The following is a 12,069-nucleotide window of genomic DNA, read 5'->3' as shown; positions in this document are numbered from 1 at the left end:
GTTTCAGGCATTCTTAGCATATGTTATGTTTGGGGTTTTTTATTTGTTTTCTCTAATTTGTATGACAGAAGTATGTGTTTCTTGTGTTTTGGCTCACTAGAAGTGCTTAGCTTTCTTGTGTTTGATGTCTTTTCTTTTTCCTGGTCTTCTGAAATGCTGTCACAGAAATTTGTTGTTGCCATTTGGACCTTGCTGTTCTGTCTTGATCTGCATCACTTTCTCTGCCTTATATGGCTTCCTGCTTTTTTGATATTCTTTCAGCCTTTCATTCCTGTCCTCTGTGATTTCTTCTGTTTTAATAGTGTGATGTATTTAAATTATTTTTCATCATAAAAGGCTGAATAATTGATGCTTCTGATGGATCATCCCAAAACGCTCTGCTGTCAAAAGTACCAATATTATCTTGCCAAATGGCCTTTATTATGTGATATTCTAAATAATCTGGAAAAAACATTACACTCTACATCTTCCCCTGTCTTGTGTAAGCCTCAGCACAGCTGTTACTCAACTATCAGCTGGGATTCACTCCTTTGCTCCACTGTCCATTCTGGCTGTGTGCAACTGCCTCAGCAGAGATGACTTAATTAGTTCAAAAGCATGATTCTCCTCTGCTTTTGACGAGGTTCATGTTTAGATAAGGGTAATGTAAGGTTATTGTTCTTGGCTAGATGGCAGTAGTACTCAGCCACTCAAGCTAAATGTAGCCTTATGAAAGGACTCAAGTGGTGCCCACTACATTAGTATTCCAGAGGCTAAATGTGACTACAGAGCAGCTGACGGTAACAATTCCAGTGCTGGATAAGGGAGGTGGATGAGAGCTATACAGTGTCTTGGTGGAAGAGCCACCATCATCATTTAATGTGCTTTTAAGTGCTTCTACTTAGGAAAAGCTAGTATCATAATATAGATGTATTCTAAAGGATACAACACTTGCCAAAAATGTACTGGGCCTAAGACTTGAGGTATGAGTGTAAAAAATGTGTATATTTCTATCCTGCATAGGATGTAATATGCCCTCATAATATTGCATTGTTTACTTTTCCTGTCACCTCCTATTCCCCTGCTTATATCATTGCAGCTCCTTTATTTATATAAAATCTTCCCCAAATTCTCCTATACAAGATTCCTTTGCCTACTTTCTGCTCCACTTGTAGGAGTAAGCAGTCTGAGCTCTTAAGAGATAGTAGTTGAATTTGATGAATTATTTTAACAGTCTTTTCTAAAGAGGTGGAAGCATGCCATTGTGTTCAGAATTATTTTCCATCTCCCTCACAGCTTGCATTGTGTACTGTGTATTTCTAATTTTGATGGGCCAGTATTGTTCCCCATTAGTAATAATGCATTTTTTGTGGAAAGAAAATGGGAATGATATTAAGAATTAAAATTTACTCCTAAAAGTTCTTTTGTTTTTGAGGCCTTTGACCCTGGCACCAGTAACTTACCTGGGAAGTTGCATAGCTGTGAACTAAAAATTACATTACTTTCTGTAAATAGTGACATTCACTGAATACATACAGCAAAGATTTACTAGCCATATTGAACATGCTTATTCAAAATAATAATAAAACAGCTGCATCCTTCTGCCAGTTTTACAGTGATTCTTACCAGAGGATAAAATTAATATCCTTTTACATTCAAACCCCTCAGTCAGTATTTTATCCCATAATTCTCAGCCCTCTCCTAGAGTGCATATGTGTACATAAATTATCCCCTCTTCCAAGTACCTGTTCCGAAGAACAGATAAACATCTTACTATTTTGTTTAAGCATGCAGTTAAAGTAGTGGCAGGTGAGTGGTGAAACTTGTGTGACTTGGAGAAACAGTGACCATTTTTCTGCATTTGGTGGTGAGAAAAGGATCAGACAAGCTGCATAGTTCTTCTTGTTCTTTTGGCAGCTTAAACTTTTTTTCCTTTTTCTGGTTTGCCTGTGCTGTGTATGTGCTGATAAGGCGTTTTTCAGCAGGTGCTTCCCTCCTGTAACATACTGGATTGCCTTGCCTTTGGGACAGCATTCTTTCTTCTGTCCTGGAGTTTCTGTGTCTTAACTGCCTTTGTAATTCCAGCAGTGATAGTTCCTGAAGAAATCTCTCTTACTGTGGCTTTGTTAAGCTGACACAATCAAATGCATGTGACTTCTCTCTATGTGATGAATGGGCTCTTTATGCAGCCCTGAAACCCTGTGCTTGACTCTTTCCTTTTGTACTTTAACTGGTCAGTGACTGGGAGGTAAACAAAAGAACCATTTTTTTTTTACCTTTATTTCAGTCGTCGGGTTTTCCTGTGCTTGGGTGATGATTCCTTTTATCTTTCATGCAGTTGAGCTGTGTAGTGCAGTTGTCCTGTGTGGCACCAAAATGTGCCCATAAAGTGGAGGCCTGTTGCTTTAAAGTGTTTGAAAACCTACAGCAGGGGTTTGGGAGGAGATCTGTGTAGTGCTTAAGTCGTCTGAATGGGCAGAAGAAATTTGGGTAAATACTTGTCCGGATTGCTTCTCAGGGAGCATGGGCTTGACTTCAAGTGGAACTTAGCTGACCTCTGACAGAGGTGTCTCCATGTACCTACGGGAGTCTTTCTCGAGTGTAAATACCAAAGGGACTTGAAGGAGGAAGGCAGAAGGATGTAACAGAATTTCAGGTACAAAACAGAATTTTTAGAGTAATTGAAAGTGAGCAAATGACTTGAGTCATTTGTGTCATAGAACTTAAGGCCTTTTCTGTTAGGGAAGTGTGTATGTATTATCTGCAAAAGCAGACTACAGAAATACTTTTGGTATTGACAGAAAGGTGCATGTAAATAAATGAAATTGTCAACTTCTCTTTATGGTACATGCCATTGGAGTGAAGGATTGAGGTGTTAAGTCTTGAAGGTCAAAGGTAAACATTTCAGTCTTTCTGAAGCTGATATTTATAAATTCTGATTGCCTGAAATTTTATCCTTTATAGATCTACTTGCAAGTTTCTTGCTCGGTTTGAAACCATTTAGCTTTATTTTCAGTCTGATATTTTCCTATTGGTACTTTAAAATTATGATTAAAAACTTTGGCATCTGCTTCTGTATTTTCCTTCTTCTTGCAGTGCATTGCAGGTTTTGTTAGCAGAGGCTGTCTTCTGAGAGTGAATGGGAGAGGCCTGGAAAAATAAAGTTTGAGGTCCCACTTTGCTTTTGTTTTAAAGCAGATTATGTTCAAAATTTATTGTTCTGTAGATTTCTTTACCACATCTTCTTTTTCTCCATTTCTGCAACTCTTGGGAAGGAGTGTTATTTCTTTAAAAGCATGTGAGCTGACAATATACTTCAAATCAAAAGATCTTAACATCTGAATTTATCCTTCACTTGCTGTTCTAAGCACTGGAAGTAATAAGTATTTTACTCAGACTGCCAGTCACTGAAGTAAGTGCTTGACTCTAGTAAATATGCCCTTTTCTGTTTTTTGTACAGCAAAGCATTTTTGGATACACAGAGCAGGATATCTCCAAGTATTCCCACTGAAACAGTACAAAGACACGTGATACCTTTTTGGAGATGGTTTCCAGGCTCCAGAGGCTTGAGTTGGTCAGATGCTGATGGATCCTGCACTGACAGTTGATGTGCCTGGGTTATTAACAGACTTTAAGAGCTTGAAAATCTGTAGAAAAGACAAAAACTAGTGACCTAATCAACCATGAGTAGGCAGTGCCCAGGAGGCTGGTAACGTGTGCGAATCGGCCACGTCTCTCTGCTCTGTCTCCCAGAAAACTCTCATTGAGTTAACAAGAAGCTTGTCATAGGTTATGGCTTGTTGAGTTGCAGCTGGGTTCAACTGTCCCCTATTAGTGTGGAGTTTCAGTTCTTTGGGAGGGGAAGTGTTGGTACTCCAGGGTTTGCTGCCTGCCAGCAGGTTTTGTAACCATTGCCTGCTGTGCTGTGTTTTGAAACTGGGAGAGGGAGGGAGTAGTTTTGTTTATTGTTCATTGGCACAACTGTTTCCCTGGACAAGGGTTAGATTCCATGGGCTTTGCCTTTGTTCTCCTGGATCATATCTGTCTGATTTCGGCAGCACTGGGGGAGCATGTTGGCCTTTCACAGTGATAAAAGAGGAAACACTGTTGTACTGGTGGGTTAACTTGCATCTTCCTCCAACTGCTTTAGATTGATTGACTCTGCTCTGATGTTAAGTTCAGCAGTACACTTTGTCTCTCTTTGTTTATTTTTTTAACAGAGCATTTATTTTTCCATAAGCCCAGCATGCTTGTTTTCTTTTCCTGCTGTCAGGATTAACAATGGCAGAGGAGCAGGAAAAGGCACACGAGACTCTTCTGCAGTAGAAGCGATTTCTACAGGCTCTCCCCCAAAGGGTGCTGATGAGCACATGTGGGCATTGAGGCCTTTGGCCCTTGTCAAATACTGGGCACTGACAGAAAATCAGTAGTTGCTACTGCTCCGAGATTCAACAGAGCCTTTTCATCTGAAGATATTTAACAAGGGAGCGAGTTCTAATAAGAGTGTGTTAGCAAGGGTGCTGAAGCCAAAATGTGACTTTGTCCTAGGACTATTTGCTACATGAGTTTTGAATGCTAGTGCTTGTTTTTAATGAGTGCCAGCAAGCAGTCACCCATGACCAGTTGTATAAAGCTGTTTCCAAGTGCTATGTTAAATAGACTGTATCTTTTATAAGGTGACCTACAAAGGAAAAATACTTAACTCCAGGAACCTCCCAGTACTTAACATTTTGACCAGCAGGCTGAGAGGGTTTTTGGCACAGTGCTAATGAAAGACTTTTTTTGGTCCAGTGACAGCAAACCCAGCTTTGCACACCCTGCTTAGAGGGTGAATATAGTTAGCCTTTTTGGTAACTGTGGCGTGGCTGTGTTTACAAAAGGCTGTCAGAATGTGAATTCTAAAGGACAAAGCTGTTATTTTAGAATATATGCAGAAGTTTGGGGAAGTCAGGGAAAGTTTTATGGTGCTGTTCATTTCCAGTTAAGTTCTTCCAATCCAAAGAACATAAGCTGATGAAATTCTGAAAATTGTGCAACAGGCATTCAGGAGAAGTGGTGTGGCACGACAGCACCTATTGCTGCTTCCCCCTTACGAAAGGCTGGTTAATAAAGGTCACTTGACAGAATGGGCACAGAGGAATTGCTGAAAAAAAGCAATCTGGGGAGCTGAAAAGGATGATACAGGACTGTAATTAGAAAAATAACATTTTTATATTATAGCCTTGAACATATCTTGGCCATTATGCTGAATGCTCTCGAGTTACTGAGTCTGGCACGCTGCCCCAAGGAACATTAAATGACTTGAATGTCATGTTAAACACTATAATCATTCATCTGATGAGATCAAGATAAACAAGAGCAAAAACTCCAAGTCATGTCTAGACTTTGTGACTTCAGTTTAATGTGAGGGATAACAGTGGTATTGTAAATGCAGCAACATATGTTTTCTGACTTGCATTTTAAGAAGAGAATAGTATATAAGTACCGTGCCATATAATATCCCATGACTCAGTATTAGTCAAGACATTTGGGTTTTCTGAGCTATCTTGCCTGTGTTACAGTGATGTAACAATAAAGTGTTCCTACCAAGGCAGAGAGTTTTGTCAGGACACATGTAAAGAAGAGAGTGAAGGAGTGATGTCAGCAGCTGAAGGAAGCAGCAAGAATATTAGAACAGATTCAGACTGCATCATGCTTTGGAAATTCCTGTGATGGTAGGTTTAGGCCACTGGTGACATCTTGATGGTGAATTGGCATCACAAACAATTGAACTTTGAGACATGGGAGTTTATTAACTCCAGAGCTTAATACTACATAGGTATATGCATGGTCAGTTAGGCTCTTGGGTAACTGAGTAATGACTGTCTGAAAAGGAATTCTAAACCAGAAGACTTCTGCCCTTTCTGGGGTTTAGGAGAGTTTTATTACAGTCCTGGTTTTGACTGGAGTAGAGTTAATTTTCTTCCTGGTAGCTGCTACAGTGCTGTGTTTTGGGTTTAGTATGTGAATAACGTTGATAACACACTGATATTTTAGTGGTTGCTGAGTAGTGCTTACCTGAAGTCAAGGACTTTTCGGTGTCCCCTGCTCTACCAGTGAGGAGAGGCACAAGAGGCTGGGAGGGAGGGTGGCCAGGACAGCTGACCTGAACTGTCCAAAGGGATATTCCATACCACAGAGTGTCACACCCAGTATATAAACTGGAGGGAGTTGGCTGGGAGCTGCCCATCGCTGCTGGGGAATGGGCTGGGCATCAGTCAGTGGGCAGTGAGCAATTGCATTGTGCAACACTTGGGGTTTATTCCTCTCTCTCTCCTTTTTATTGTTATTATTACAATAATATTTTACTTTTTTTCAACTGCTCTTATATCAACCCATGGGTTTTACCTTTTTTCTGATTCTTCTTCCTATCCCAGTGTGAAGGCAGGCAGAGTGACCAGGTGGCTCTGTGGCACTTCATTGCTATCTGGGATTAAACTATGACATGGTGTTACTGCTTAATGTGTGCACTTCTTCAAATACCACGCATGCAACCCCAAAAAACTGTTAAATTTCAGAAAGAGCAGCCCTGAAAGCTGTAAGAAGTTTTGAGAATACATCAGGCTGTTGAAGTGTTCATCAGTTTAACTTTCCTTAATCCATGCCTAGCTGGGTTCTTAGACTCCTTGGTAAATTATGAATCCTACTAAGAGGAGGGCTGTAGATCATTTGACATCCAGCTGACGTGTGTTGAAGAGAAACTTGGCCTTGCACGTGTTCCACAGAATGTATTCTGTGGTGGATCTCAGTAAAATGGGAGCTGATGCTCTCTTTGTTTCTGTTGCACTAGCTTGAGCTCCTGAAATCCCCTGGTTGTCTGCACCAGATTTATTATCTAATAGGAGGGTCACCTAGCAAAAACAGTGTGTTTTTTCTGCGGGATTAGTATTGGATCAGCTAATCAGGGATCAGAGGGGTCCCAGTGTCAGTGTAAAAAAAATGGGGGCGAAGGAGAAGAGGACCACTTTTGATAGGGTAAACTTCTTAGGTAGCTTCATTCAGATTTGATTTATGTTTCAGCTTGCACAGTCTAACGAACACAGAGAGATGACACTTTCTGAAGTGATGAACCAGAACTTGCTTGTCACCTGTGCAAACAGCACATGTGCAAACTCTGAAACTTTCTAGAAATCTTTAAACTGACATCAAGAAACTACAAACCTCAAGAAAATAAACTTTTACTGATCGAAGTCCAGAGAACACAACTTTCGAGAAAGTGGGAAAAGTGTTTCTGGACTCTTATTCTTCAATTGTGACTTGACTTCTGACAGACTTTCTAATAGTAAAGACATTATTAAACAGTGTGTCTGTTAACAGATTTGAGAGTGATAGTACAGAAACTGTTAATCTATGTGAGAAGGATAAGCTGTTGTAGTAGACAAGAGAAGTATAGAGCAGGTTTTACTAGAGCAGGTTTTACTGCACTTTTCTCTGTAACAGGATCTTTGGCTATGTGATCTGACATTTTTGGACTGTATTCAGGCAACAAATTCTTGTACTAAATGTAAACTTTTTTTTACCTTCTGTGCAGTTGCTATAAAAGAATGAGATTTTGTTCCTAATCTTATTTAATGATAGGCACTGTGCAATTGAGCTCTTGGATTTCTTGCTCTTGTTTGCTCTGGGTGCTCTAAGTCTTGGTTTTGGTATCAAACCTTTTTGATCCCTACCAACATATGCTCTGAAATTCTTGTTTAGATGATGTGTTGCCTAGTTCTCGGTACAAAATGAATGTAATAGTGTGATTTCTCCTGCTTTCTTTTACATCCTTGTCTATCACTGTTATCACAAAAGGAACAGTAAAGCTTCACAAAATAAAGTGGATATGGATAAACCAGTAAAGCTGTTTTCCTCTGGCCACTTTCACTTGTCCTTCAGATTTGATTTATTCTCTGGTACCATTACTCAATTTAGGCTGTGTTTATATGTCTGTTGTGTAATTTCCATCTCATTAGGTATCTGTACTGGTTTTTAGTAGCTTTAACACACTGTGAATTTGCCAAGGGAGTAGGATTAAAACTGGAATTTGGCATTTCTATGGAATTAGGAACATTATGCTCCAGAGCCATTGGAGCATAAGTATCCAGAATTACAGATACTATCCACGATTTCTTATTTGTGTGAATGACTGATTGTACACCTTGCTGCATGTGTGCAACAGAAAAATGATAGCTGATGATTGCAACAACTTTGCTTGTTACAAAGAAATGAGGGGTTTTATTTAAAGATACTCTAAAATGCCCTGAAAACTTCACAGAATTATTTAGTCAAAATTTGCAACACTTATAAAAGAAATAGAATAAATTAGGTGACATAAAAGGAAACATTGACTGGGTGAAAATCCTTTTGACCTGTGCTCTAGATACTACAAAGTCAAAAGTTATTCTTGAAAGCACTTGATTCTGGATATACCATACCTCCTTAAAAATGGAGTATCAGAGTTTTCTTCTGGGCTCTCATTTCTTGCATGGTCTTAAGCAAGTGGTATTATTTACCCAATGTGTTTTCCATTTTAAAATGTGATTCTGTGGGCAGGACTTAGAAATAGTTGAAAACAGCAACTATAACAAGCAGATGCTTGCTTACGTTGTTACGGTCTGGAATTATTGTTGAATTTCTGACACGATCAGCCAAAGAGGAGAGAATGTGGGAATCCTAAGATATGAAGGAACGTGTCACAGGAGAAATTTTACAATATGCCTTCTGAACAGAAGAGTGGTATTCTTTCCTTTCAGTCACTGTCTGAAGAACTGAGGGTCAATAGACTCCTTCAGTTTTCCAAAGGAAAGCTGATACTGGTGTTGCCCTGCACTGTAGATTTCTGGCTTTCCAGAAGCACAATTTACTGTTCTTTCCAATGAGACGTTACAGGAAGGAGTCGAGAGAGGACAGACGTTCCAGAATGGACCTTATTTTGTCTCCTTAGTGTGGAAAGGACTAAGAAGCTGAGCTTTAGTTTTTTTCTTTGAATGCTAATTTCTCAGTTTAATGGCAGGAAGGAGATAGTAAAATCAATTCCATTTTCTGGCAGTCATCTGGACTGTGTATATGATATGAATTCCTTTTATCACTAGAAGAAGCTCAGTAATGATTTGTTTGTAGGCACATTGCCAAAATGCAAAGATTTTGGACTAGTTCATAAATAGCTGTGCTCTTCAAGCTTTACAGTCTGTTCAAATTTAAACCTTCCCATCATTCTAGAAATGGGAGTATGTGCAGAGGGGGAAATGAACAATTTTTGGCTTTGAGTCACTGGGCAGACTGCAATGAATACAGGCTTTGATTCCATAAGGGACCTTTTTTCCCTTCAGTCCACCAAGTTTTGTAAATTGAGGATTACTAACTTGTTCACCCCATTTGAGCTGGTTATTGTGTGGTGCTGGGGGAGGGAATTCTAGGGTAGCTAAAAGGCATAGCAGTGCTTTTTTGTCAATGCATTGGAACTTAAACGCCAGCCTTGCTTTTCCCTAAGACCTGCCCTTGGAAATGGAAGGTTTCTTTGGTTTCTAAGATTGTGCAGACTATCATGAGCATCTCATGCAGACCTCCATGGCAGGGGACTTGGACTAGTTGATCTTTAAGGCTCCCTTCCCACCCAAACCATTCTGTGTTTCTGTGACCTTGAGTTAATTATTTATAATATTGAAAACTGAGAATCCTAACCAGAGAGCACCATTAGTAGAAAAAGCCAGTAAATTAACAGTGTGGTAAATAATGTGAGTGAATGTTGTTGAATCAGAATGAAACTGAATTTGTTTTTTATCCCTATACCTAACAGGGAATGTGCCTATTTTAGTAGGATATTAAACCTATTTGCATCTTGGTGTTGCCTGATGCCTTTCTCAATAGAACTAATGGGATAATCTAGGCAGAGTGTATTTAATACTGTCTTAAACTGCTGTAGAATCTGGTTAGAGCTGATCAATATTTATATCAGTCATTGCTATAAAATACAAAATATTGCTCAGAGAGGGTGTTCACTGGCGTGATAAATGAAGGTGAGTAGGCAGTACGAGGGATGTGGTTTGTCTACAAAGATTTGTTTAGTCAATTAAGTTTTTCTAGTGTGGACAAACGTAAGGTCATATGTAAAATGCAAGGGATCTATACTGTGTATTAGCAGAAATTGCATTCTGGATAAGCAGAAATGGGTCAAGAACTATTTGATGGTGGGACCTCTTCGAAAGATGAAGCTTCAGTGGCTACTGCAAGCCTTGGGCACAAAAGCAGGTATTAGCATGTCATTTCTCTCTCAGAAAAACGAAAAATATTGAGGACTCTACATAGCTCACTGTAAGCAGGAAGAAGTCTCCTTTTATTTATTAAAAACCTAAAATTTTAAGCAGCTTATTCAGTTAACTTGTTGACGGAAGTAGTTAATAAGGCTTTACTCTAAGGAGAGAGCTGTAAAGTGGGACAAATGCACAGCCACATCTGAACTCTGACTCAGAGTTCGGGGCATTAACCTGGACATTACTGCTACTAATTTGTAGGTAAGGTATGAGAGGTTATGTACCACATTCTCAGTCACTTTGGATGGCATTATTGATACAGAATCTCGAGTTTAAAGTTGTTAACCTTGATAGGAGGGGAAAAGAGTGTTTTGGGAAATATGGAGGAGGCCAGTCTTCGTACGGATTGTGGAGCTTTCTGGGTCATGAGGTGAGTGGCAGCTCTCTGCGTTAAGTCTGAAGGGTACAAAAAGCTCATTTTCTTTTTTCCAGCTTTCTCAAATTTGTTTACCTTGGAAGCTGAAGTGTTGAATGGAGTCTCTGATGGGCCACGAGCATTGTAGTAAGCAAACAGGAATGTAGGACTTCTGTGGCCCCCCTGCTTTTTTCCTAAATGGGAAGCTAGAGTGTATCATAATATGTAGATGATGTGATAAGTCACCATGGGGTAGGAAACTACCAAACCTCATTTCTGTAAATTTGTTAGTGGTCTGTACCAGCTTGATGTCCCATCTCAGCGGATTCTTTTAGCTTTTCTTTTCGTAATTTTTGTGGTGCACCTTGGGGATATGGGTGTTTCTCTTTATCTGAATTTTGCTTAAAACTGATGTCTGTTGCTGCTTTTCTTTGTTAACTTGCCTTTGTCCAACTGGCAGAAGTTTTATGCTAGTTTCTGAAATACCTTGAAAATCAAACAAATGAGTGAATGTTTGTTACTGGATTATGAGCTGAATAGAAGCGTCAGTTAAACAGAATATCTTCAGATTTGGACTGAAAGTTGAGGTGAAACATTTATAACGAGGTAAATGGATTCCTCTCCTCGACTTACCTTTTATTACCCTAAAATGCCAAATATGTTATAGAGGCATTAACACCGACATAGTGTTATTGAAACATAAAATGGGGAGTAATCCTTCCCTAGAGGTGGGTAGGCTGCAAGCCTCAGACTCCATATCTGGGCTTTAATGAAGCGTAACTTGCAGAAGAACACTGCTTGCTTCCAAACCTGGTGAGAACACATGCAGAATGGATTAGACGTGTGAGTCGTTCTCAGGTACCTCAGAATGTAATAATTTTTTTGCTTGTTCTTTTGAATTCCCCTCTTCAGTGCTGTACAAGGAAAGACTTCTTTATTTGCCAAGACCTCAAATCATAGTTTTGTATGGAAAACAATATTACTTTTCTCTATTCATCTTTCTACAAAGCATTTTCTGTTTTCTTTCCCCCCCCCAGTGTTCTGAGGATTGCAAACACAATGATGAGTCACCTCAAGAAGACGAAGGGTTTATGGGTATGTCGCCTCTTCTACAAGCCCACCATGCTATGGAGAGAATGGAAGAATTTGTGTGTAAGGTAAGGGCACGTGGAAACTGCTGAAGTGGTTTCCTTTTTTAGGAAGCTCCACGGGCAGCAGGCTATACTTGAAGCATCTGTGCTGCTGATATAAGGAAGAGGAGGAGGTACACATGGTCCCTGAATGAGCATCTTGTGTTCTAACTAGCAATACTACAGTGCCTCAGGATCTCAGTGTGTCATACATGATTAAATTGTAAAGCATGGAGCAATAGGGATTACAAATGAGACTCTAAAGCTGATCATG

The 12,069-nt window shown here is 39.6% G+C and overlaps 1 protein-coding gene across 5 annotated transcripts in view; it reads left to right on the top strand.

Moving 5' to 3' along the window:
- The window catches only part of ADIPOR2 (adiponectin receptor 2), a 44,790-nt gene that overhangs the window by 23,218 nt on the left and 9,503 nt on the right, over positions 1–12,069 (top strand). For all 5 annotated transcript variants that reach the window (XM_029963454.1, XM_018080490.1, XM_029963455.1 and 2 more), the window contains exon 3: positions 11,703–11,822. In XM_029963454.1, coding sequence (XP_029819314.1) covers positions 11,703–11,822 — 120 coding nt within the window. The remainder of the gene's footprint in view (positions 1–11,702; positions 11,823–12,069) is intronic.

This window comes from Manacus vitellinus, unplaced genomic scaffold (genome assembly GCF_001715985.3).
Source record: "Manacus vitellinus isolate BGI_N305 unplaced genomic scaffold, ASM171598v3 scaffold_5_pilon, whole genome shotgun sequence".
Classification (NCBI taxonomy): Eukaryota; Metazoa; Chordata; class Aves; order Passeriformes; family Pipridae; genus Manacus; species Manacus vitellinus.
Note: the sequence above shows the minus strand (reverse complement) of the source record. Positions and strands in the feature narration are given on the sequence as shown.